This window comes from Tachyglossus aculeatus, unplaced genomic scaffold (assembly GCF_015852505.1).
Source record: "Tachyglossus aculeatus isolate mTacAcu1 unplaced genomic scaffold, mTacAcu1.pri scaffold_223_arrow_ctg1, whole genome shotgun sequence".
NCBI classification, from domain to species: Eukaryota; Metazoa; Chordata; class Mammalia; order Monotremata; family Tachyglossidae; genus Tachyglossus; species Tachyglossus aculeatus.
Genome location: NW_024044939.1, coordinates 5,407 through 33,327, shown reverse-complemented (window position 1 = coordinate 33,327; position 27,921 = coordinate 5,407). Strand labels below are relative to the sequence as shown.

General features: G+C 45.1%; 1 protein-coding gene and 3 pseudogenes across 1 annotated transcript; 1 reads left to right on the top strand and 3 right to left on the bottom strand.

Annotated features, from left to right (window-relative positions):
* Positions 1-1,185: 1,185 nt before the first annotated feature.
* On the bottom strand, positions 1,186-2,115 carry LOC119923712 (annotated as a pseudogene).
* A 4,159-nt stretch (positions 2,116-6,274) lies between these two features.
* LOC119923706 (vomeronasal type-1 receptor 4-like) lies at positions 6,275-13,651 on the top strand. The gene is made up of 4 exons (XM_038743002.1): positions 6,275-6,285; positions 6,982-7,051; positions 9,517-9,602; positions 12,871-13,651. Exons 1-4 carry the CDS (start codon positions 6,275-6,277, stop codon positions 13,649-13,651), a joined length of 948 nt encoding a protein of 315 aa, XP_038598930.1.
* Positions 13,652-14,982: 1,331 nt separating this feature from the next.
* On the bottom strand, positions 14,983-19,314 carry LOC119923705 (annotated as a pseudogene).
* A 7,133-nt stretch (positions 19,315-26,447) lies between these two features.
* LOC119923704 lies at positions 26,448-27,371 on the bottom strand (annotated as a pseudogene).
* Between the last annotated feature and the right edge of the window lie 550 nt (positions 27,372-27,921).

The window sequence follows — 27,921 nt, the reverse complement described above, 5'->3', positions numbered from 1 at the left end:
TGCTGAACATCTCCTGTATTGAAACACATATTGTTTCTGATGCTGGCATGGCCTTTGGGATTGGATTCACTTTAACGTCTTTCCTTTCCATCATCATCTCCTATGTCCACATCTTCTCTGCTGCTCTGAAAATGCCATTCAGCGAGGGCTGGACCAAAGCCTTGTCCACCCGCCTGTCCCACCTCACTCTCATCACGGTTTTCCTCTCTACGGCCACCATTGCCATTGCTTAAGATAAGCCCCCCTGAGACTCCTCCTCAATGCTGGACCATGAGGTGCACTTCTACACGCTGATCCCCATCATATACAGACTGAGGAATAGGGTCATGAAGGCCACTCTGGAGAAGGTTTAAGAATGAAAGCCATTTCTCCATGATCAAAAACTGTTTTCTGCATCTGTCACTGTCCTCATTTCAGGACCAGTTTCATGCCGGGACCGAAGTCACCACGATGATGTGATTCTTCCACCTGTGGTGCTCCGATGTCCAGGAGCTGCAGCGCTCTCTATCTGCAGCCATGATGTGGAATCTCCTCATTTTTACTGTCACCAACCTCTACCAGAACCTCCACACCCCATGTGCTACTTCTTCAGACTCCTGTCTGTCATTGACCTCTGCTTCATTCCTGTCACCGTCCCCAAATCCATCCTCAACTGCTTCAAATATCCACTCAATATCTCTGCTAGGAGGTGTCTCTCAAGTCTTTTGGGTGATTTTGTTTTCTGCTCCAGGGATGTTCGTCCTCATGGTGACCTCTTATGACCTCTATGCCGCCAACTGCCATCCCCTCCACTATGAGATCACAGTGAACCGAGTGGCCTGTGCACAGGTGGCAGCTTCCTCGTGGCTCATTGGCGACTTGTTTGGGGTGTTACTGACATCGGCTCCTTTCTCCCCGTCTTTCAAGAGACCCAACACGATCCAGCAGCTCTTCCGTGATGACTCCCCCTTCCTAAAGAGCTCTTGCTCTGAAATCCATGTTTCTCTGAATTTGGTATTATTCTGCTGTCTCTCCTTCGCTGCCTTTTTTTCCAGATGTTCTTCCATGCCTCAGTATGCTTAATTGTCTAGAGCTGGGCCCGGGTAAAAAGCCCCCACAACCTTGGCATGTCATGAACTGGATCGAGATACTGGTCTCTTTGTCTGTGTGGAACTCAAAGGGAGGGCAGGCAGCTTCCCTTGGAATCTATGGAAAATCTTCATCGGAAGCAGGTGGTTCCTTTTCCCAGAATGCCTTTATTCTCCTATCACTGTGAATGATCAAAAATGGACAAAGGACTGGAAAAGCGAATCCTAATATCATTTGGCAATTCACCAGTAGAGACAACTTTTCCTTCACGCTGAATATAACACTCAGCATGACTGACTGTCACACATAAAAGAGGACGTAGAGTGCAACGAGGGTTATGACCCTCTTGGCTGCTCTGACCTCGGGCATCTCCCCAGGGGAGCGGCCGGGTCCGTGGAGATGCAGGACTCGTTGGTGGTGCCTGTACAGGATAAACAACACGTAGCCACTGGCCACACTTATGAGCAGTACGAAGAACAGATCCCTCAGAGAGAGCACGACCGTGATTACCAGAGCGGATTCTGCACTGACACCTACTTTTGTGCAATATTTGAGGTCTAACATGATTTGGACAAGGCTACTGTTCTGGGGGCCTTTCCTGTGTATTAGTGTACTCAAGTCTATTAGCAGACTGAGATTCCAGGACAGGAGGCAGGAGGGGATGATGCACCTAGGTAATTTGGCTTTAATTCGTACCCAGCGGGAGGTGCCGGGGCTGATGGTGACGGCCTGGAACACGCTTAGAAGGCAGGTGGTGCATATGGTGAAACCTCGGGTCGTTCGGTCAAGATACATAAGGATTTTACATGCAACGTCATCTAGGAACTTTCTCTGTCCCCAGGCTGACATGGTCTCTGGGATTCCAATGGAAAGGAGAATTATGGTGTTGGCCAAAGTCAGGTGACTGAAAATCAAATCCAAGGAGCGGATCATGGGGCTTTTGGACACTGTGCGGATATAAAATAGGAGGAGAATCACATTCACTAGGATCCCAATGGTGATCTGTAATAGCATCACAACCCCAAAAGAGATGGCAGTACCATCCATTCCCTTTAGTTTTTCATCAAAACTGGAGGAAGTCTCCTTCAAAGAAACCTTCGATGAAGGAGAGAGGAAGGGAAATGGAAATCTGCTCCAGTGGTTCAATCTCATTTAATCAAACAATCAATCATGTGTATTGAGTGCTTACCATACGCAGACCACTGTACTAAGTGCTTGGGAGAGTACAGCATAACGGAGTTGGTAGATACATTCCCTGCCCACAACAAACTTACAAGCCTCGAGACGGATACAGATATTAATATAAATAAATAAATTACAGATATTTACATAAGTGCTGTGGAGCAGGATTAGAACCCATGGCCTTCTGCCTCTTAGGCCTGTGCTCTATCCACTAAACCATGCTGCTTCATGCAATGCTGTATCAATAACAATAATAATAATAATAATAATGGCATTTATTAAGCACTTACTATGTGCAAAGCACTGTTCTAAGCACTGTAAACCACAGCCCCCTGAGCATGCTCAATCCCTCTAGCCAATAGCTGGACCTTCAGTTGATGATTATGGTATTTTTTGAATGCTATTTGTCCAGAACAGTTCTAAGTGCTGGAATAGAAACAAATCATTCAGGTCAGAAACAGTCCTTACCCCACATGGGGTTCACAGTCCAAGTAAAATGGAGAACAAGAATTGGTACTGATATTGATTGGTTAATCACTTACCATGCGTCAAGCACTGGGGTAGACCCAAAGTAATCTTTGTGTAAACACAAAGTAGAAGCAGCGTGGCTCAGTGGAAAGAGCACCGGCTTTGGAGTCAGAGGTCATGGGTTGGAATCCCGGCTCCGTCAATTGTCAGCTGTGTGACTTTGGGCAAGTCGCTTCACTTCTCTGTGCCTCAGTTACCTCATCTGTAAAATGGGGATTAAGACCGTGAGCCCTCCGCGGGACAACCTGATCACCTTGTAATCTCCCCAGAGCTTAGAACAGTGTTTTGCACATAGTAAGCACTTAATAAATGCCATTATTATTTATTATTATTATTATCTGGCCAGACACAGTCCCTTTCCCACATGGGGATCGTAATCTAAGTAGGAGGAAGAACGGGCATTGAATCCTCATTTTACTGTTGAGGAAACTGAGGCACAGAGAAGTTAAGTGACTTGCCCAAGGTCACACAGCAGGTATGTGGGGAACTGGGCTAACACCTCTTTGTGGATGATCCTGAAATCTTCCTTTCCAGCCCAGATCTCTCATCCAAACTACAGTTCCACGTCCCCTCTTGTCATCAGGCAATTTCCACTGCCCCTGCCCTGAAACTCCTTTCTCCATCCTCTCGGAGAGAATACCACTCTCCGTGTCTAATTGTCATCTGTGTACCTTTTCCCAGAGCTTAGGACACTGTTGATACTCAATAAATTGTATTCAATCAATCATATTTCTGGAGCACTTACTGTGTGCTGAGCACTGTAGTAAGGTCTTGCAAGAGTTCAATACAACAAATTTTGGAGTCACATTCCCTGACCACAGTGAGCTTACAGCCTAGAGGTGGAGACAGACATGAATATAAATAACTTATGGATATGTACTTAAGTGCTATGGGGCTGAGGATGGGATGAATGCCAAGTTTTCACAGGTTATAGATCCAAGTGCATAGATGATGCAGAAGGGAGAGAGAATAGGGGAAGAGAGGGCTTAATTGGCGAAGGCCTCTTGAAGGAGATGTGATTTTAATAAGGCTTTTAGGGTGGGATAACTAATCGTAACCACCCGAAATCCACCACTAGCACTTAAGTATACCATTAGCATGTATGTATGATCATATACCATATACATGCTATATATATTATATATTATCTATGTAATGATACATTAAATTATTGTTTGTTTTATGGTACTTGTTAAGGGCTTACTACGTGTCAAAAACTGTTCCAAGTACTTGGGTAGGTACAAGTTAATTAAGCCAGAGACAGTCCTTGTCCCGCATGGGTTTCACAGTCTTAAGTGGAAGGGAGAATAGGTATTATGCAGTTGAGAAAACCTAGGCACGAAGAAGTTAAGTGACTTGTCCAAAGTCACACAGCTAGCAATTGACAGAGCTGGGATGAAAACCCAGGTCTTCTGACTCCCAAGCCTGGGCTCTTTCCACTAGGCCACGCTGCTTCCTGATCATTCTATTTGTCCATATTTTTATGTGTGTTTCCCACATTAAAGTACAAAGTCACTGTGGACAGGGAACTTGTCACGTGCTTCTATTGGACTGTCCCTAGCTAAGCTTGGTATACAGTGCATTGCATGACATGATTTCTAGCCCTTTAAATCCACTAAAAAAGAGCCCAGATCTGAGACCTGAAAGTTACGCACACTGGGACATGGTGCTAAGCAGATTAAATCATCTGGTGTTGTGTCAAACCTATCTCCTCTCCACATCTCCCTCCCAACTTCTCCCTCCCTCTCCCTTATGTCACTTACCTTTATTAGACTGCTCCAGGCTGCCTCCACCTCCACCAGGCCTGAAATGGAGAGCAGAAGTGAAGGCTCAAGAAGATGTATGCTCTGTGGGCACCTCTCTCTCTGCCCCAATCCTCCCTGCCAGTCGCCACCTAGAAGGCACCTGGAAGCCTTTCTGAAATACCAGCGGTCACCTGTAAGGCGACACTTTGCCTTTTACATATCAAGACTAAACTGGATTCTTTTCTGAAACCTCTAATGCCATAAAGTCACTTGTCCAAAGGTTCGAGGAGCCCTGGGAGAAGGCTCCCAGAGGGTGACCAACCGCGGCTCCAGTGGGAAGCTACAGATTTGCTATTGAAAGCCGTGAAAACACAGTATTGGAGATATGGTTTTATCCTATTCACTCTTCTCCATCACTCGTGCTGGCTCTAGAAGCCAGCTCGCAGGCAAACCCTGATAGATCTAAGCTGAAGCAGCATTTATTAGCCAGTTTTCATTTCTCTCTCCCCTTTGGGAATGATTGTGTGGGTATGTATGTAAACATCATTAATCCACCCTGACACTCCAATTGGTATCTCTTTGGAAGTGCCCACCCTCCCCTCCCTAATGGCACTGAAGCCTGGGACAAGATTAATTCCAGAGTTCTCCCTGCAATTATCCACTCATCATCAACCCATCGGAGATGACACTGGCAAGGCATGGCAACAACACAGGGCCAGCAGTCATTCAATTCATTCAATCGTATTTATTGAGTGCTGATTATGTGCAGAGCACTGTACTAAGCGCTTGCATCATCATCATCATCATCATCATCATCATCATCATCAATCATATTTATTGAGCGCTTACTGAGCGCTTACTGTGTGCAGAGAACTGTACTAAGCGCTTGGGAAGTACAAATTGACAACATATATACATAAATATATGAATAAATATAAATATATATGTATATATAAATATATACAAATTAGCAACATATATATATAACAAATTGGTTTGTTAACAAATATGTTAACAAATTTGTTAACATATATAACAAATTGGCTTGCACTGTGCAGATCTCAGGAAAGTCCCAGCTCAGCTCTAGCAGGATTCAAGCCTGCATCTCAAATGCATGACTGACCCCTTTAGCGTGGTCAAAATCATGTTTGACAAAACCTGTTCCTTTTTTATTGTTTTTATACTATTTGTTCAGCACTTACTAAGTAATGGACATTGTTCTAAGTGCTGGGGGAGATACAAGTTAATCAGGTCAGACATAGTCCCTGTCCCACACAGGACTCCAAGTCTAAAAAGGAAGGAAACTGTTCAGGAAACCGAGGCACAGAAAAGTTAAATGACTTCTCTGAGGTCACACAGGAGTCAGGTGGTGGAGCCCAGATGAGGACTCAGGTCTTCTTACTCCTAGGCCTGTGCTCTTTCCACTAGGCCACGTTGTTTCCCACAGCCTTCTGCTCTAGTCGCAGCTCAATTTTAACAGGATTCAAGACTGCATCTCTAATGTGTGAATGATCCCTGCAGGATGGCCAGAATGGCCAGAATCATGTTTGCCAACAGAATTTCTGCTGCCACAGCCCCAGGTCAGCCTCCTCCTTCTCTGTTGGTCTAGTCTCCCTAACTGGTCGGCAAGGAGGTGATTAATAGGGTAGAGGGAGATTATACTGTTGGCTTGTACTGACTCCCTACAGAAACCTGTCCTTCCCACAGCCTGCCCACGAGCTGGCGGCCTCATTGAGGAGTGATCACTGACCATGGCAGGAATGTGAATCCCTTCCTGCTTCAAAAGCAGCATAACCTAATGGAAAATCACAGGCGTGGGAGTCAGAGGGACCTGTGTTCTAATCCCGGCTTTGCCACTTGTCTGCTGTGTGACCTTGGGCAAGTCACTTCACTTCTCTGTACCTCAGTTACCTCATCTGTAAAATGGGGATTAAGACTGGGAGCCCCACATCGAATATGGACTGCGTCCAACCAGATTAGCTTGCATCTACCTGTGTGCATAGAAAAGTAGCTGGCACATAGTAAGTGCTTAACAAATACCATTAAAATTTGGAGGAAACTAAGGCCCAGAGAGGTTAGGTGGCTTGTCCAAAGTGATGCAGCAGGACAAATATTCCTGACCTCCACTGCTGTGACTTTTCCACTAAGCTATATTGGGAAAGAAGGGAAATGATGAGCAAAGTGCCTACTCTAGCTTTCCCAGAGAAGCAGCATGGGCTAATGGAAAGAGGACAGACTTGGAGTCTAAACCCAGTTCCACCATTGTCTATCCACTACACCACGATGCTTCTCCATTCAGGTTTCAGCTGCCGGTTGTCACTCTGCAGCTCTCAGTGATCAGATGAAAATGCTCCAAGGAGTATTTTGGGGGTAGGGTGTCCTATCGATGCTTGAAGAGCCCATGGGACAAAGGGATAGGAACCACCCATACATCCCCCTCCCCGCCCCCCGCCCCCAGTCCCACCCACGGCAGCTTCACCCCACTCAAGGCCAGCGACATGATCTTGCAGAACCGGATTGAGGGCTGGGTGGGTGGAATTCTTGGAAACCGGTGGGAATGAGTTGCCAGTGTTGCCTGCCAGATGGGAATGTGGTCAGAGTCTGCAATGGGCTTCAGGATGCCAGGGAGGGCAGAAAATGGAAATAATAGATACGGTATTTTTTAAGTGCTTACTGTGTGCCAAGCACTGTTCTAAGCGCTGGGGTAGATACAAGTTAATCAGGTTGTCCCATGTGGGGCTCACAGTCTTAATCCCCATTTTACAGATGAGGTAACTGAGGCACAAAGAAGTTAAGTGGCTTGCCCAAGGTCACACAGCAGACAAGTAGCAGAGCACTAGATCTGGTGGATCTGGTGACTACTGAAACCTGATCCAGTTGGAACACCTATTTGGTGTGTACAACACTGTTCTAAGCACTTGGGAGAGTACAGAGTGACAGAGCTGGTAGATACAATGCCTGCCCAGAAGGAGCTTACAATCATTTGGCCAATGTGGAGAGAGAGGGGTCCAGGGAGCAGCACAGAAAGGGACATCCAGACATAAACCTCTAGATTGTAAGCTCCTTTGTAATAAAAATGATAATTATGGTACTTTTTAAGTGCTTACTATGTGCCAAGCACTATCCTAAGCACTGCAGTGGATACAAATTAATCAGGTTGAACTCACTCCATGTCCCACATGGGGCTCACTCAATCCCCATTTTACAGAAGAGATACCTGAGACCTAGAGAAGTTAAGTGGGCAGGAAATATGAGAAGCAGCATGGCTCAGTGGAAAGAACATGGGCTTTGGAGTCAGAGGTCTTGGGTTCAAATCCCAGGTCCACCAATTGTCAGCTGTGGGACTTTGGGCAAGTCACTTAACTTCTCTGGGCCTCAGTTCCCTCATCTGGAAAATAGGGATTAAGACTGTGAGCCCCCTGTGGGACAACCTGATCACCTTATAACCTCTCCAGCACTTAGAACAGTGCTTTGCACATAGTAAGTGCTTAATAAATGCCATCATCATCGTTATTATTATTATTATGTACTCCTTTTGAGTAGGGAATGTCTACCAACTCCACTGTATTGTCCTTGCCCAAGCACTTAGTACAGTGTTCAGCACACAGTAAGCACTCAATAAATATCACTGATTGATTGATAGACTGATTGTATGATCCCTCCGCTTTCCATCACCACCCCAACATTCTGCCTTTCAGTGCTGCCAAAGCACAGACAAGCCCTTCCCAAAAGCTCCCTCATTCATTCCTTAATTCAATTGCATTTATTAAGCACTTACTGTGTGCAGAGCACTGTACTAGGCGCTTGGGAAAGTATGATATAACAATGCATAGCCGCATTCCCTGCCCACAACACGCTTCCAGTCTGGGAAGGTGCGCGGTGGAAACAGACATCAATACAAATAAATAAATTACAGATACGTACATAAGTGCAGTGCGGCTGGGAGGGGGGAAGAGCAAAAGGAGCAAATCAGGGTGATTCAGAAGGGAGTGGGAGAAGAGGAAAGGGGGCCTTAGTCTGAGAAGGCTTCTTGGAAGAGATGTGACTTCAATAAGGCTTTGAACGCAGGGGGGAGAGTAATTGCCTGTTGGATTTGAGGAGGGAGGGAGTTCCAGGCCAGAGGCAGGAAGCGGGAAGGGGGTCGGCGGTGAGACAGGCAGGACAGAGGCACAATGAGAAGGTTAGCACTAGAGGAGCGAAGTGTTCAGGCTGGGTTGTAGAAGAAGAGTAGCGAGTTGAGGTAGGAGGGGGAAAGGTGGTGGAGTGCCTTAAATAATAAAATAATAAATAATGATGGCATTTATTAAGCACTTACTATGTGCAAAACACTGTTCTAAGCACTGGGGAGGTTACAAGGTGATAAGATTGTCCCACAGGGGGCTCACAGTCTTCATCCCTATTTTACAGATGAGGTAACTGAGGCACAGAGAAGTTAAGTGACTTGCCCAAAGTGACACAGCTGACAGTTGCCGGAGATGGGATCTGAACCCATGACCTCTGACTCCAAAGCCCGGGCTCTTTCCACTGAGCCACGCTGTGATGAGTTTTTGTTTGCTATGAAGGTGGATGGGCAACCACTGGAGTTTTTTGAGGAGTGGGGGCGATACGTCCTGAACATTTTTGTAGAAAAATGATCCTGGATCAGGCCCCTCAACCACCACCTTCGTTCACCCTTCCCATCCTCCACGTCCCAAGTCACTGCTCCAGGGCAGCCCAGAGGTGGGAGTGGAGGAGTCTCAGTGAGGCTTTGGGGAGCCTCTGGTCCAGGACAGGCCATCAGATGGCTCAAGATCACCAGAGTACCAAGTGTGTCTGTTTCTGTTCTGGCTTGGAAGACAACCAGGCCTGGATGGCATCAAATGGCTCAAGATCACCAGAGTGCCGAGTGTTTCTGTTTCTGTTCTGGCTTGGAACACAGCCAGGTTGTTGCCCTGGCAGGCAAGATAGAGCTCAGGCTGGCACCTACACATCACCCGGATTTTCACCGATCCAGTTCTGGCAGGAGCTGCTGTTTCACCATGACCAGAGGGGCTTCTTCCAGGCTGCAGGGCCTAGCTCCAAACCCACCACCCAGCTGGTGTGCGTGTGTGGTGCTTTGGATGTCAGTAGGGGTGACAGTGTCCTCCACACACCTGGGAAAGCCCTTTGTCATGTCTCCTGGCCCAGATTCCCCATTGGGAAACCTAGTTTACAAGGCAGACCCTAAAACAGTGAGTATCCTCATACAGTTATTACAGTAAGTGGCTCCTCCCTCAACTCTGGGGAAAAAGCCCGGGCTTTGGAGTCAGAGGTCATGGGTTCAAATCCCAGCTCCACCAATTGTCAGCTGTGTGACCTTGGGCAAGTCATTTCTCTTCTCTGGGCCTCAGTTGCCTCATCTGTAAAATGGGGATTAAGATTGTGAGCCCCATGTGGGACAACCTGAACACCTTGTAACCTCCCCAGTGCTTAGAACAGTGCTTTGCACATAGTAAGTGCTTAATAAATGCCATCATCATCATCATCATCATCAACTCTCTGCATTGGCTGTAGTTTCGTAACATGACTAAGGGTGGCTTGCCCTGAAGGAGGCCTTCCCAGACTGAGCCCCCTCCTTCCTCTCCCCCTCGTCCCCCTCTCCATCCCCTCGTCTTACCTCTTTCCCTTCCCCACAGCACCTGCATACATGTATATATGTTTGTACATATTTATTACTCTATTTATTTTACTTGTACATATCTATTCTATTTATTTTATTTTGTTAATATGTTTGGTTTTGTTCTCTGTCTCCCCCTTCTAGGCTGTGAGCCCACTGTTGGGTAGGGACTGTCTCTATATGTTGCCAACTTGTACTTCCCAAGTGCTTAGTACGGTGCTCTGCACACAGTAAGTGCTCAATAAATATGATTGATTGATTGAACCTATCCCCTATTTGTCAAAGCAGGGCCTGAGAATAAAAATAATAATAATAATTGCATTTATTAAGTGCTTACTATATGCAAAGCACTGTTCTAAGCGCTGGGGAGGCTACAAGGCGATCGGGTTGTCCCACAGTCACAGTCTTAATCCCCATTTTACAGATGAGGCACAGAGAAGTTAAGTGACTTGCCCAAAGTCACACAGCTGGAGAACTGTGGAACAGCATGGCCTAGTGGAAAGAACATAGGCCCGGGAGTCAAGGGACCTGTGTTCTAATTCCGGTTCTGCTATTTGTCTGCTGTGTGACTTTGGGGATGTCACTTTATTCTCTGTGTGTCAGTTCCCTCACCTGTAAAATTGGGATTCAATGAATATTCACCTTCCTACTTAGACTGTGAGCCCCATGTGGGACAGGGAATGTGTCTGACCTGATTAATTTTTATCTACACTTGCCCTTAGAACAGTTCTTGCTACATAGAGCATAATATAATAATAATCATGATAATAACAATAATAAGGAACATATCTTGTTTGTATACTGTAAGTTCCTTGTGGGCAGGAAATGTATCTACTAACTCCATTGTATCATACTTTCCCAAGTCTTTAGTATGTGTTGGTCACATAAATATGATTGATCGGAGTGATTGATTGATCTTGGGAAAACACGCTGCAAACCATTGGCTCTCCTGTTATAAGGATCCGAGAGCGCAGGTGCTAATTCTGTCTGTTGCACATTTTGGTCACTTTTCCTGGGACTGTGTGCAACCCTGATCAACTTGTATCTATTCCAGTGCTTGGAACAGTGAGTGCAAGTGCCATAATAATAATAATTGTTATTATTATTATTTCCAGAGAGATTTTCCCCTCGGTATGTCACAGCAAACCAATGCTCAGTGATGCTCTCATCCGTGAACCCATAAATAACCCCTGAGGGAAGGTGGAAATGAGACTCGTGGCTGATAAATGCTGTCCCGGCCCCACTCAATCCAAGAGCAGCTTCCCCAAACCCACTCGATCCGACGGTGGCTGTCTCAGCTCCATTTCATCCTGCCCCAGCCCTGCTTCATCCAACGGTGACTGCCCTAGCTCGACTCTATCCTTTGGTGGCTTCCCCAACCCAGTTCCATCCCAAAGCAGCTTCCGCAGTTCTGCACCAACCTACTCCAGTCCGGCTATATCCAACAGCAGCTGTCTCAACTCATCCATCCTGTCCCAGTCCTGCCCCATCTGACGGTGGTTGCCATAGCCCTGTTCCCACCGAGATGATCAATAACGGTGGGTGAGTAACTCAGAGCCACCTCTCACTGGCTGCAGAGCTTCAGACGGTTCAGAGGAGATAATACAAATGGCAATCAATAATTATGCCATTTGTTAAGTGATTAAGTGTTGTACTATGTCTGGGTGGTTGAAAGATAGTTGGGTTGGACAGAGTCCCTTTCACATATGGGGCCTGCAGCCTAAATAGGAGGGGATTCAATTTAATCCCCATTTAACAGATTAGGAAACTGACGTACAAAGAAGTAACTAGCCCAAGGTCCCATGGCAGACAAGTGGAGGAGCTGGGATTGGAACACAGATCCTCTGGCTCCCAAACTCTTTCCACTAGGCCATGTAATTTCTGGGGGCTGAGTTGAATCGATTAATCAATCAATCATGTTTATTGAGCCCTTACTGGGTGCAGAGCACTGTACTAAGCTCTTAGACAAATACCACATAACAGAGTTGGTAGATGTGTTCTCTGCCCACAGAGACTTTCCCGTCTAGAAGGGGAAAAGACATTAATATAAAAAAATTAATTATGCATATGTGCATCACTGTGGCTGAGGGTGGGGTGAATAAAGGGTATAAGTCCAAGTGCGAGGGTGATAAGGAAGGGAGAGGGAGTGTAGCAAATGAGGGCTTATTTGGGGAAAGATTTTGAAGGAGATGCAATTTTCATAAGGCCTTGAATGTGGGGAAAGTAATGGCCTGTCGGATATGAAGGGGGAGGAAATTCCAGGCCAGAGGTAGGATGTCACGAGGGGTAAGATATACTAGAATGAGGTTCAGTGAGTACATTGGCAATAGAGGAGTGAAATGAATGTCCTGGGTCGTAGTAGAAAATCTGCTGCTTGTCCACTGTGTGACCATAGACAAGTCAGTTAACTATGTGCCTCAGTTACCTCAGCTGTAAAATGAGGATTAAGACGTGAGCCCCATGTGGGACAGGCACTGTGTCCAACTTAATCACCTTGTATTTATCCCAGTGTCTGGGACATACTATGCCTGGGACACAGTAAGCACTTAGCAAATATCACAGTCATTACTATTATTTTTCCACCAACAGTAGCAGGTCCCACTGAGAACTGATGAGAATGAATCTGGTGGAGATCTCCTTTGCCATTCTGTTTCCACTGCAAGTAGTCCTAGGGGTCTTGGGGAATGTAGGCCTCCTCTTACTCTCTGTCAGCTCCAGCCTGAAGCCCATTGAGCAGATCCTCACCCATCTGGCTTTGGCCAACACCTTGGTCCTTCTTAGCAAGGGAATCCCGGAGGTCATGGAAGCTTGGAGAATAAAAAACTTCCTGGATGCCGTTGGTTGCAAAATCCTCATTTACTGTTCCCGGGTGGGCCGTGGCCTGTCCATCTGCATGACCTGTCTCCTGAGTGTCTTCCAGGCCATCACCATCAGTCCCGGCACCTCCTTCTGGGCCACACTCAAAGCCAAGGCCCCGATGTGTATCACACCCTCTTGTCTCCTCTTCTGGATCCTCAGTCTGAGCCTGGATGTCCCTTCCCTGCTGTACATAACCGGTCCCAAGAACAAGACCAATACTCGAAATATATTCAATTTAATATACTGTTCCTCAGTCAGTCTCCCCTCAGGAGTCACCCATGGACTTTCAACTGTTTTCATTCTCTGGGACCTGATCTTTGTGGAGCTCATGAGTGCAGCCAGTGGCTATATGGTATGTGTCCTGCGCAGACACCACCGACTGGTCCACCATCTTCATGGATCCAGCCACTCTCCCAGAGTGATGCCCGAGGTGAGCGCAGCTAAGAGAGTCATTGCCCTGGTGACTCTATATGTCCTCCTTTATGGAAACAACACAATCACATTGAATGCTTTACTGAACAACAAGATAGATTCTCCCCTCTTGTTGAATGTCCACATGACTCTGTCACTCTTTTTTCCCACTGTGAGTCCCTTTCTGATCATCAACACCAACAAGAGATCCTTTGCAGGGTAGAATCCCTGTGGGAAAACAGAAGTTGTCTGCTTTCTGCATCAACCCCATCATGTTTCAGGCTGTGGCTGAGCCCTGTGCAGCCAAGAGAGACGTTGTACTTGCTCTGATGGGAGGAGCCTACTGGGACAGACTCCTCCTCATAGGAGCTTGGTCTTTTCTGTTTCTGGCAGAACAGTGCCAGATCTGAGGCAAAGGTCTCAGCCATTCATAAGATCCCTGTGACACGTAATACCCCAGACCTTCCCAGGCTCTTTCCATTTTGTTCTTTCTCCCCGTGGGTGGAAGAGGTAAGGGGTTGGCTCAGGATGTCCTGTGGTGGGGGGTGACCTCTCTCACTCTTCTCAGAGATGGCTGAGGCTACATACACTTTCCATCTCACAGATGTCCACCAACATAGGCCTTCTCAATCATGGCTACTGCCTCTGCTCTCCTCAAAGATGGGAACCACAATCACCATCACTGCCCCTCTCAAAGATGGCCAACTACTGCCTCTCTCAATCATGGACCAAGGATGAGCCCCATATCTTTGTTGCATAAAAGCTTGAGTTTCAGTACCAAGTTCCCTGGTATCATATGACAATCAAGGTATTAATTTTATACTCGAAGGGTTTGAAAATTGTTATATGATTAAGAATTGGGTGTCATTAAGAACGTGTGGAAAAGGACTCAAACATTCTCTGGCCTGTACAACAGAAATAATATTTAGCTCTGAATTAGAAACTCAGCACGCATGCCACAAATCTCTGGAGACCATGAGAGTTGGAAGATCCAAGGAGCATAGTTTTCATGGTTTTTTAAAATCAATGTTAGTCATTGAGTGTTTACTATATGCAGAGCACTGTTCTAAGTCCCTGGGTGAGTGTCAATCAATTGTATTTACTTAGTGCTTAGTATGTGCAGAGCACTGTACCAATCACTTGGGAGAGTACAATACAACAGAATTAGTGGACACTTTCCCTGCCCAAATTAAGCTGCCGGTCTAGAGGGAGCTAGACTACAAATAAACAGAGCTGAAGAGAACTTGGCCTCCCTTCCCAAAATGTGTGCTTTGGTCAATGTTAAAAGGACTTGGAATGAAGAAAAGTGTAGACATCTAAGCAAAGAAATATTTGTTACTTGGTGAAGTGATGTCACAGAGGAGCACAACAAATCAAGTGAGTCAACTCTGAGAGCAGGAATCGTGTCTCCCAACTCAATTATAGTCTTCCAAGCACTTAGTGCAGTGATCTGCACAAAATAAGAACTCAATACCATGGATTGATTGACTGATAGGTCTAATGTGGGCACTGGACATTAACATATCAGACAGACCTAGCGAAATGACTATCCTCTCAACTACATCTCACAAAATCTACCTTCACTTTGAGCTTTGATGTGAACATAATAGCAAAGGGAACCTGGAGTTGGAAGATCACCCAGTGCAGGGAGTTATGAGTATCAGCATCATCTGGGTGAAGATGGAAACATATTTCTATATAATTGATGGGACAGCATTCATAGATCTTTTCTTCATTGGAGAGGATTAAAGGCCCTGCCTGGGGTTTGCTTATGAAATTACTGTATTGGGGTGCTACCTGGTTGCAGAGCTGATAACCACAGGAAGGAGATGGTTGAGATTGAGCACAACTAAAGAACTAATTCAGCTATGACAACTTGAGCACAACTGGATTATAAGTAGCGGGATTATGTACATGCTACAGAAGCAAAATTAAATAAAAAATTGGGGGGGGGGGGATCTTGCAGATATTGTGATGTTTTGTGATATCCAGTAGTCTGTGAGGAATAGATTTTGAGCTAGAAAAGGCAGGGAGGAGGAATATCCTGATTGTATTCAGATTATGAGGAGACTATAATCACAAAGTTATGTGAAAGGGATACTTTCCAACAATAGAAAGGTACCTATTACTAAGAATCCCTACTAAAATCCTCTTAAAGCCCTACAAAAATCAAATCTCCTCCAAGGGACTTTCCCTTACTAACCTCTCATTTCCCCACCCTATTTACTCTCCCTTCTGAGTCACCTATACTCTTGCTCTAACCTGAAGAGGCACAAAGAATTTTGCCAATAGTAGAAGCAGGAAGAAGAACAAACATTCTTCTGGGGGAGGATGTGCTATGTTCTCAGTGGCAAGAAAATTGGGCCAATATCAGTGGGTGCAGAGTAATAAGATTAGCGCTAACTTGTCTGAAATAGGGAGTAAAGGCAGCCTGAGAGATTCATTCATTCATTCAATCGTATTTATTGAGTGCTTACCGTGTGCAGAACACTGTACTAAGCGCTTGGGAAGTACAAGTTGGCAACATATAGAGACGGTCCCTATCCAGCAGCGGGCTCACCGTCTAGAAGGGGTAGACAGACAACAAAACAACACATATTAACAAAATAAAATAAATAGAATAGTAAATATGTACAAGTAAAATGGAGTAATAAATCTGATAGATGACCTGGGGTCATCTACACAAAGCTATCGGCTAAGCACTTTCACCTCCTCCCAGCTGAGCCTCTAACTCACTGTATCAGGCTTACTTCTTCTGCCATGGAGATCATTCAATCGTATTTATTGAGCACTTGCTGTGTGCAGAGCACTCTACTAAGCGCTTGGAGGCTGATGCAGTAGTCCAGTCAGGCTGTGATGATACTGTTTCTCAAGAGCATATGTCCTGACAATTCTAAATAAATCCAGGAGGCATGTCTAGGAATCACTATTCGTATAACTTTTGATACATATGATATAATAGTAGAATATCAGGTAAGGGTCAAGAAAAATGTACAGGAAATGTGAGAGGAAACACAGAAAATACATTTTTAATGGCATTTATTAAATGCTTACTATGTGCAAAGCACTTTTCTAAGCGTTGGGGAGGTTACAAGGTGATCAGGTTATCCCAGAGAGGGTTCACAGTCTTAATCCCCATTTTATGGATGAGGTAACTGAGGCACAGAGAAGTTAAGTGACTTGACCAAAGTCACACAGCTGACAATTGGCGGAGCTGGGGTTTGAACCCATGACCTCTGACTCCAAAGCCCATGCTCTTTCCACTGAGCCACGCTGTGATTAGTAATATAAAATGCATATTTGAAGATATCCTAAATGTTTTATCTGGTAGTATAAAGGTAAAAATGCACAAATTCCAGGGATACAGTGACATAAAACTTGTACAATTCATTCAGTTGTACTTATTGAGTGCTTACTGTGTGCAGAGCACTTATATAAATTCCATGCGTAAAGGTTTCACCCCAATAGAAACATTCTGAAAGACTGTCAGGCTTCCCAACTCTGATAGCACCAAAGGAATCAAGACACTTGTTCTCTGCCTGGACATTCTCTCTCCCTTGCTGCCTTGGGAGGTTTGACGCACACAAAAATTATTAAGCTTAACCTTGTTCTTCTACGCCGAAGATTGCAGAGATTTTTCTTTTTATTATTGGTTGAAATTATTCCTTCTTACCAAGTCGCACTACATTGATGGGGTCTTGTGCTAACGTTTCATTCTAATCCAAAGCATCTTTGTTGTTCAGCCTTAATATCAAAATAGTGACTTTCAATCTACTGATCAATGGTATTTAGTGGAGCTTACTGTGCACAGTGCACTGTACTAAGGGCTTAGGGGAGTACAATGCAATAGATATGCTTTCTGCACTCAAGGCGCTTATAACCTAATAGGGAAGAGAGAGATTAAAATAAATTACAGATAGAGGAAGCAGCAGAGTATAAGAATATGTACATAAGTGCTGTGGGGTTTGAAAGGGGTAAGAATCAGAGCACTTAAGGTGGGAGAAAAAAACACTTTAATATCCTATGACTTTCTTTGTTCTTGTGATCCCAGGAAACTGCCATTTTCTCACTCCCTCCTGCTCTTGCTGATTTTCAGGGCTTTGGTTCTCAGCCTGGTATGCTCAGGATAAATGGCTCAAAAGGGAGAGGACTGGAGTCACCCTATGGTAAGTTCCTCTCTGGGAGGATATTTGTTGAAAGAAATGTTTGTTACCTCATGGAGGAACTCAAATTGTGTGTCCGAGCTGAGATCAAAGAACTGAGACCTCTTCTGGGAAATATTTTCTGGGGTGATAAGTTTGGGGGGAGGGGTCTGAGGAGAAATCCAGGAATAGGCTTCATAAACCTACTGAATTGTAATCAGGATAGGACTTTATTTATTTTACCTGTACATATCTATTCTATTTATTTTATTTTGTTGTATGTTTGGTTTTGTTCTCTGTCTCCCCTTTTAGACTGTGAGCCCACTATTGGGTAGGGGCTGTCTCTATATGTTGGCAACTTGTACTTCCCAAGCGCTTAGTACAGTGCTCTGCACACAGTAAGCGCTCAATAAATACGATTGATTGATTGATTGACTGTTGCTGAGGGTTTTCATGACTCATGCTTTTGATCCAGTCAATGGTCTTTATTGAGCACTTACAATATGCAGAACACTGAAGTAAATGCTTGGGAGAGTACAAAATAAATTCCTTGCCCACAAGGAATCTTCAGAGGAGAGCAACCACTTGCCTGCTGTGTGACCTTGGGCATGTCAATGGTTTTCTCTGTACATGTTTCTTCTTCTTCTGTGAGTTGGAGATTCAATGCCTGTTCTCTCTCCTACTAAGATGGTGAGCATTAAGTGGTACAGGGATGGTGACTGACCTGATTATCTTGTCCCTATCCCAGTACTTAGTAAAGTTATTGGCACAGAGTAAATGTATAATAAATATCATTATTATTATTACCACTATTATTTCATGTGCTCCAATGAAAGACCTGTGTTGGAAACAGGGAACTTCCCTTTCCAGAATGTTCTCATTCTCCTGTCACTAAGAATGATCAAGAAAGGACTAATAGCCAAGAAGGTCAGGGACAAAACTACATGAATAGTCACTAATAGAGGAGAATTTTCTTTCATGTTCATTAAACATGATCGACTGTCTCCCATAGAGGATGACATACAGTGCTACCAGACCAATGGCTCTCTTGGCTGCTCTGACTTTGGGCATTGCCCTGTGGGAGTGGTCAGATCCATAAAGATGGTGGACCCACCTGTGGTGTCTGTGAAGGACAAACACCATGTAGCCACTGGCCCCACTCATGAAACCCACAAAGAACATATCCTTGAAGGAGGTCACAACTGCATTTATGAGGCTAGCATCTGCACTAAGAACACCTATTGAGCAATACTTTAGATCATAGCAGTCATACACTGGTGCTGTTCCTGGGGTCTGTGACGAAAATCAGTGTACTAGTATCTATAAGCATAGTGACGATCCAGGAGAAGAGGCAGGAGGGGAGGATGGACTTGGGCAGCTTGGCTTTGATTCCTGCCTAGCGGGAAGTGTCGGAACTGATGGTGATGGCCTGGAAGATGCTCAGGAAAGAAGTGGTACAGACGGTCAGGCTGCGGGCCACTCGAAGATAAAGGAGAATTTTGCACCCGACATCGTCTAGGAAATTCCTCTATCCCCAAGCTGACAGGGTCTCTGAGATTTCACTGGCAAGAAGTCTTATGGTGTTGGCCAAGGCCAGGTGAGCGAGGATCCAGTCTAAGGAGCAGAACTTTTGTCTGGCAGAAACCACACAGGCATAAAATAGGAGAATGAATGCATTTCCTGATAACCCAATACCGATCTGTAACAGAATTGCTATCCCAAAGGAGATATCACTGGCATCCATTCATATGAATTCTAAGTCAGAATTAGAGAGGATCTCCTTCAGTGCAACCTGGATAGAGAGAGAAATAGAGAGAAGAAGAGACAGAGGAAACGAGAGATGGAAGTGTTTCATTGAGACACGATGTACATATTTGCACTACATTAAGTTGAAATTAATTTGTAGCACCTTAAAAAATCTCACCTATTCCATCTGAGCAGCAGAATGGTCTAGTGGAAAGAGGAGTGGACTGGGAGCCCAAGATCAATCAATCAATGGTATTTATGGATACCTACTGTGTGCAGAACACTATACTAAGCATCAGGGGGAGTACAACAGAGAAATTGGACACGATTCCTTCTCTCAAGAAATTTGCAGTCTAGTAGGGGAAACTGAATAGACGTTGACCAAGACCTACCACAAACTCTGCAAAAACCCCAGTAGTCATAGCTAAACCAGTTTCCCAAACAGAATACTAGCTAAGGCCAAGATTTAGTCAGTATTTAAAATTGGAAAGCGTACCCAGAGAGATACTGAGACTGAGGTTTAGAGAATAACCGTTAAAAGTCACTGAGGTTTAAAGCTGCAAATGCAAAACATTTGTCTGAATACCAAAAGCCACTCATCATGTGCTTGTCACATGAGCACTCTGAGGATTTGGTTTGAAGAAAGGGGACTGACAAATGTTTTCAGATGGAATAATGCCAAATGAGCTCACTCAGCCCTCCTCTTACCCCAGGTATAGATTAAACAGAACAAAAATAACCTCACCATACAGAAATCCCTTCTAGTAAGGTTTGAACTTGGATCATATCAAAAGCAACCAGCAGGAACAAAAGTCAGCACACAAAATTGAGGCTTTTAGCCCTATAATCCTCTAAGGAAAACTTAGTCCCATTCAGATAGGGGGAGTGGAGTACTTCCTTTATTTAAGGAAAAGAAAATTCTTCTTAAACTATCCCAGTGGCTTCTACGAAGTATAGATGAAAACATCCTCTTTGCCTCTCGGGTTCTGTAGGTTTTCTTACCTTTCCTTCAATCTCTCATCTCCTTAAGTGATGGCTCCAACTGCAACTTCGGCAATTCTGTGCCACTTAATCACTGGTTTACTTTAAATATATTCAATCTAAATATTCACAATATATTCACATATTCAATCCATCACTAAATCTTGTCAGTCCCACCTTCATCGCTAAAATCTATTCTTTCCATCCAAACTGCTACCACGTTATATACAGTCACTCATCCTATCCTGCCTGGATTACTGCATCAACCTCCTCGCTGACCTCCCAGCCTCCTCTCTCTCCTTACTCCAGTCCAAACGTCACTCTGCTGTACGGATAGTTTTTCTACAAAAACATTGAGGACATGTCTCCCCACTCCTCAAAAAACTCCAGTCATTGCCCATCCACTTCCACCAATTGTGAAATGGTGACAGCCTTATCAGTTATTTCATCATGAGGAAACTGAGGCACAAGAAGTTAAGTGGCGTGCTTCTTACACTACACCCTGCCTAGCAATCCCAGTTCCACCTCTAACTCCACCCATCTCCTTTTTCCAAGCATTTAGTACAGTTCTGGGCACTTAGTAAGTGCTCGTTAATTGATTTATCGATCTGAGTGGCCCTAAAACTTTCAGCTGCAGTTTAAGAGAATTGAAGGCAGAGTGGATGGAGGAAGGGCGTGGAGGAGTTAGTTCCTCCTCCCCACTAAAGTTGTGCTTCAGACTCCTCGCCTTGGGGGAAAATGTCATTTCCATGATTATGGACTTTCCCTGTCTCTCCAAGAACTCTGACTCATGTTAATTGTGAAGTTATCAAAGAAACCCCCTCAAAAACCTCCAAATAACTTCCAAAAGGTTTGTGAGAATTAACGTATACAATGGTCCTTCACAATGATAAACCAAATGGCCTACCAGTGTGGGGGCGGAGGGGGAAGGGTGTTGTATGCTAAAAAATCTTGCAGCCGGTGGGTAGAGATTTCAGACAATGAAACATTAGTATCCAACACCTCCAGTTCTACAGAAGAGACTATAGCTTAAGTATTTGGTGGGTGGCTCAGTGATAAAACAATTACTGAGTTTCATATCAATCAATGAGATGAGTTTCAGAGCTCCCCCCTCACACTGCAGGGAAAGTACCCTGAAAAGCAAAGACCCTACCCCACTGATGTTTCTTCAAAATTCATTTTGGGAGAGGGCAGCCCAACCTCTCTTGCTGTTGTTAGTGTTAGGACCTTTACAGCCCTTCTCCTGGAAGAGGGAGTGCCTTTAATAATAATCAAAATGGTATTTGTTAAGTGCTTACTATGTGCAAAGCACTGTTCTAAGCGCTAGGGAGGTTACAAGGTGATCAGGTTGTCCCGGGGGGTGCTCACAGGTTTAATCCCCATTTTACAGATGAGGTAACAGGCACAGAGAAGTGAAGTGACTTGCCCAAAGTCACACAGCTGACAGTTGGCAGAGCTGGGATTTGAACCCATGACCCCTGACTCCAAAGCCCGGTCTCTTTCCACCGAGCCACACTGCTTCTCCTTTAGGAGAGGAAAAATATGCAGGCAGAAACAAGGCCCCATTCCTGCAAGAAGTGCAGAAAAAATATTTACATTTTGAAGAAGTGATCAGCTGGGTAGAATCTTTGCTTTTCAGGGTGCTTCCTCCTCCTCCTCCAATTCTATCTACCTGCCTACTGGAAATTTTAGGACCACTCAGATCATTAAATCAGTGGTATTTAGTGGATATTCATAGAATGCAGACCACTGCACTAAATATTCGGGAAAGCACCTTAGGTGGGCGTTGTGGGTGCACGGCACAACTTCTTGGTGCCTCAGTTTCCTCATCCTAAAATAACTGATCATTTGTAGGAGCAAGAGTTTGTCTAGGGGGCAGCCACTAAGGATTGCATTATATGACTGGAGGAAGAGGAGGGGAAGTAGAGGGCACCATATATGAAAATCATTAACCCCTTGGTCTTGAGATTGGTAAACCAGATAGGGCCCCCACACAGCCTCTGAGATCAATCACAGCACTGCCATGCAAATCATACCCCCATCAAGGCACAGTAAGGTGTAGGGTCATATGACTCCAACTGTAACCCTCCCATCTTATCTCAAATCCCCTTTTCACCCCAAATTAGCTCCTGCAATGGAGACACACACACTCCTGTTTAAAAACTCAGTCAAGTAAGCTGCACAACCCCCCATGCCCAGTTTAATAATAATAATAATGGCATTTATTAAGCACTTACTATGTGCCAAGTACTGTTCTAAGCACTGGGGTAGATACAAGGTAATCAAGCTGTCCCACGTGGGGCTCACAGACTTAATCCCCATTTTACAGATGAGGTAACAGACACAGAGAAGTTAAGTGACTTGCCCAAAGTCACACAGCTGACAATCGGCAGAGCTGAGATTTGAACCCATGACCTCTGACTCCAAAGCCCGTGCTCTTTCCACTAAGCCACACTACTTCAATATTAGTTTGCAACTAGTGTCTCAAGCTGAGTCTCTCCACTCAAACTCCTGACCCTTGTACTTTATGAGAAGAGAGATAGCACCATCCTACTCACCTGTCTCTGAAGTTCCAGCTCAAAGGATATCTCACAGGCAGAAGAAGGCTGAGGTAGCAGTTATCAGCTAACTTTTCTCATCACTTCCCTCTCCCAGGGTATGATTAGTGTGTGCATACATGGAGAGGGGCTGTTGGGGGGAGGGCACACAGGGGGGTGAGGGTTGCTGACCATTAAATCACTCTGACCCTCCAAATGGGAAGTCTTTGGAAATATCCTGACTCCCCTCCCTGCTATCCAACAATCTGGGACTTAAGAATCTTAAGACAGTTCCCAACAAGGCACAGATACTAATTAACCCCACTTAGGGATCCTTGAGAAAACAAAAAATACTCACTGCCACATCCTGCAGGCCCCAGATCAATCAATTGTATTTATTGAGCGCTTACTGTGTGCAGAGCACTGTACTAAGCGCTTGGGAAGTACAAGTTGGCAACATATAGAGACAGTCCCTACCCAACAGTGGGCTCACAGTCTAAAAGGGGGAGACAGAGAACAAAACCAAACATACTAACAAAATAAAATAGAATAGATATGTACAAGTAAAATAAATAAATAGAGTAATAAATATGTACAAACATATATACAGGTGCTGTGGGGAAGCGTTTAACAGATACCACAATTATTAATACGATTATTAGTACATCCACACGGACCACCACTCTTCCTACTTCCAAAACCTTTTTAAAATCACATCCTCAACCAAGAGGTGTTACCCAATTAAGCCTTCATCTTCTCTCCCCCCTCCCTCTCCCTTCTGTGTCACTTACGCACTTTGAACTTTACACTTAATTGATTTTAATGTCCGTCTCCCCCTCTAGACTGTTAACTCCTGGTGGACAGGGAACATGTCTACCGACTCTGTTGCAGCGTACTCTCCCAAGGGCCTAGTACAGTGCTCTGCCATTGATTGACTGACCGATTACAAAGAGGTTTCACTTGGTGACCAGCAAGAGCCCACCACCAAGCCTTAGCTCCTGCAATGGAGATACACACACCAGTTTAAAAACTCAGTCAAGTAAGCTGCACAACCCTCCATGCCCAGTTTAATAATAATAATGGCATTTATTAAGCACTTACTATGTGCCCAGATGTGGTTAGTCATTCTCCAGCTCTGTCCATAGCCAACCCTCCCGTCTCATTGCTTGATCATGACTGTCTAGGAAGAGTCTTGGGAGCACAGACCCTTAAAAGCCCTTCCCCACCTGAATTCCATTTGGTCCAGGTGAGGAAAGAAACGTAGGGTGGGGAGATTGACGAAATGATCAATCAATCAGCCAGTCAGTGGTATTCAACTGAGCGCTTACTTTGTGCAGAGTACTGTACTAAGTCTTTTTCCAAGTACAATACAATAGAATTGGTAGACATGGTTCCTGCCCTCAAAGACCTTAAGATTTAGTGAGATGAGTAACTAGCAATAATAGTATTTATTGAGCCTCCATTGAGTGTCATGTACTCTTACTAAGTGGTGGAAAAACTACAGTACAGAGTAAAGGTGCATTCTCTGTCCTCAAGGAGATAAACATAAAATATTTACAAGATAGTAAAAGTAAATAACTTTATGAACAATCCGGGAAACATATATTTGCAAATACTTCCCAATCCTCTTCACATTAAGCACAGCTGCTGAGGTCTTCCATCCAATTGTCACCTGAGGCCAAAAGGAAAGCCTCACTGTACTTCTTTAGTGTTTACTGTGTGCAGAGCACTGAACTAAGAGCTTGGGAGAATACAGTGTAACTCTGTACTCTATACTATACAGTATAACACTGAGAAGCAGCATGGCTCAGTGAAAAGAGCCTGGGCTTCGGAGTCAGAGATCTTGGGTTCTAATCCCAGCTCCACCTCTGGTCAGCTCTGTGACTTTGGACAAGTCTCAACTTCTCTGGGCCTCAGTTAGCTCATCTGTAAAATGGGGATTAGGACTGTGAGCCCCACATGGGACAACCCGATCACCTTGTATCCCCCCCCAGCACTTAGAACAGTGCTTTGCACATAATAAGTGCTTAATACATCATTATCGTTGTAAATAAACAGACATATTCCCTGCCAACAACGAGGTTACAGCCTAGAGGTGAGGGGAGCAGTGAGGGTCCTGGGCTTTTCTGGATATGGAGTCCCCAACTCCCCTACTCATCTTTCTTCCTAGTCAGATCCTAATAAGACTCGCTCATGGGTCATCCCAGAGAGCGGAGAAGGGGGGCCATTGACCCCACAGGCCATTGGAGCTGGTGGGGTGGGAAGGGCCTGATGCCTGTTTGTACAAACTCAAGATGCAGAAGGAGGCTTTTTTACCAGCGGGGTGGGGGGCATCTGGGTAGGAAGCCCATTGTTAATGTGGTCCCTGGAGGTTCTCATCAGAGACACCTGGTGTCACTGTCTCACTGGTCAGTCTAACATCAAAATTTTAATGTGAGATCTCAGAGTGGAGCATGGATCAGAATAACGACCCAATGGCCAGTATTGCAAATGAAATAGATTACCCCCAGTGGGTTGTTGCCGCAAAGCCACAATGTAGAGGTACTTGGAAGTAGCAAAGAGCAGCTTTATTGTTATCTCTGCTGAAGGAGGGGTGCTGCATCGGTTGTACACCTGATGGACACACTCTCTGTAGCTACTGGAGAATACACAATGATCAGTTCAGTCCACCCTTCTCCATACACCCTCCCTTATTTCCATTGGCTGCCTAGATTTCTGCTGGGTGTCCATTGGTCCTTTCTGGAATCTGTGTCCCTCTGTGGTTGGTTGGTCGGGTCTTGTTATCCTTTTGCCCAATCCCATCCTCCAGTCCAGTAGGTGATATTTCCTTGTGCTGTTGTCTGCCCCTCAACATAGTAAGCGCTTAGTTAAAAAAAAGAGACCCTCACAATTTCAAAGGTGCTTCTCTAAGTTAATTAGTCGGATACTGTCCCTGTGGAGCTCACAGCCTAAGTAGGAGGGAATAGGATTTAATCACCATTTTATAGTTGAGGAAACTAAGGCACAGAGAAATTAAGTGACTTGCCCAAGGTCACACAACAAGCAATTGGCAGAGCCAGGATTAGAACCCGGGTCTTCTGAGTCCCAGGCCCAGGACATTTCCTCTTGGGCACTACCCTGATGCCTCCATAGGTTCCTAGCAACCTAAGCACCAACTCCCCGTAAAGCATAGCATAAGGCGACACACTAACCAGTGTACCATCTTCACTTCTAATGAGTTACAAACTGTAGAGCATAGCCCAGCATGTGATTGCAATCCTTGTTAGTACACACCCCTACATATACCCAGAAGAGCAAGTGAAATGGACTTTACTTTTATTGTAATTTCAAAGAGCATACAGACATTCATATTTTAGTTATCGGAGGTGGTTTTCCCAAAAAGAGAAGCCCCAACACCCCAGGGAGGAAGGACTGCCGCTGCCTGGGCCCAAGTCCCCCAACATCAGTTTGGTGCTATTATATATTGTTCTCTCAAGCACTCAGACCAGTGCTCTGCACACGTTAATCACTCAATAAATACCATTGACTGATTGGTGCTACCCAAATAGAAATCTCAGGTGGCCTTATCCCAACGGGACCCAGTGGGAGGGCACGCTGCTCCTCCTGGGCCCCGTTAGGAAGCCATATTGAAAACAAGAGATTCTCTGATCCAGAATGCTCTCATTCTCCTGTCGCTGTGAATAATCAAGAAAGGACTAATTACTGAGAAGGTGAATCCTAAAGCCATGTGGGCATTCACCAGCAGAGGAGAATTTTCTCTCATGTTCATTATAGTACTCAGCATGATTGACTACCGCCCATAGAAGAGGACGTAGAGGGTCACCAGGGCAATGACTCTCTTGGCCACTCGGACCTCAGTCATCGCCCTGGGGGAGTGGCCAGGACCGTGAAGGTGCCGAAACAGCCGTTGATGTCTGCGCAGGACAAATACCATGTAGCCACTCTCCACCATCATGAGTCTCACAAAGAACAGATCCCGGAAGGAGTGCACGATTGAAATTATAAGGGGAGTATCTTCACTGACACTGGTGCAGTATTTGAGATCTAATACGATTCGGACATCGCTGCCGTTCTGGGGGCTTGTTAGGTTCATCATAATATCAAACTCCATCAGCATATTGAGGATCCAGTAGAGGACACAGGAGGGGATGATGCACTTGGGTAATTTGTCTTTGACTCCTGCCCACCAGGAGGTGCTGGGACTGATGGTGATGGCCTGGAAGATGCTCAGAAGGCAGGTGGAGCAGATGGCCAGGCTCCGGGACATTTGGTAAAGGTAAGGGAGGATTATACATCCCACATCATCCAGGAATTTTCTCAGTCCCCAAGCTGACATGGTCTCTCTGATCCCAAAGGTAAGAAGAATTATGGTGTTGGACAAGGACAGCTGGGCAAGGATCAGGTCTGGGGAGTTGAGTTTATGAGTGGTGGAACCCAAGTGGACATAAAATAGGAGGAGAGATACATTTACCCAAATCCCAATGGTGATCTGTAACAGAAGCAGGATTCCAAAGTGGAGTTCAATGGCATTCATTGTCTTGAACTGGCAGTGAACATGAAAGGAAGCCTCCTGAAAAGCAAGCCAGAAAAGGGAAGAAAGGAGAGAGGGAGGAAAGGCGAGAGGAGAGAAAATGTGAGGAGAGAAGAAAGGACGGAGAGAGGCAGAGAGGAGGTGAATCTACACTTGTTACTTTCTAATAGTTAGGCATTATGCCTTGCATCTCCTCCCTGGAAACCCTCCTCTCTTCGGATTGGCCCAAATCAATGACAGCATCCTGACAGATGCTCTGATCAGTCAGTCAGTCAGTCGGTCATATTTATTGAGCACTTACTGTGTGCAGAACGCACTGTACTGAGCACTTGGGGGGAATACAAAATAACAATGTGACAGACACATTCCCCTCCCACCATGAGCTTACAGTCAAGAGGGAGAGTATTCTGGATTTTTGCTGGATTCAAAACCACGAGGTCAATTCTCAACTTTGTGTTTTACAACTTGACTACTCATGCTGAAGTCCAGAAGAGACTGCCAGAAGAAATAGACAGCATTCTACCCAACAAGGCCAACCCCACCAACAATTTCACCC

What these genes read in the sequence shown, in the direction of transcription:
- LOC119923706 (XM_038743002.1), top strand. An exon ending in AGAACCGGATTGAGGGCTGG is followed by an intron (nt 7,052 to 9,516) that starts GTGGGTGGAATT and finishes TCACCGATCCAG; the next exon opens with TTCTGGCAGGAGCTGCTGTT. An exon ending in AAACCCACCACCCAGCTGGT is followed by an intron (nt 9,603 to 12,870) that starts GTGCGTGTGTGG and finishes ACTCTCTGTCAG; the next exon opens with CTCCAGCCTGAAGCCCATTG.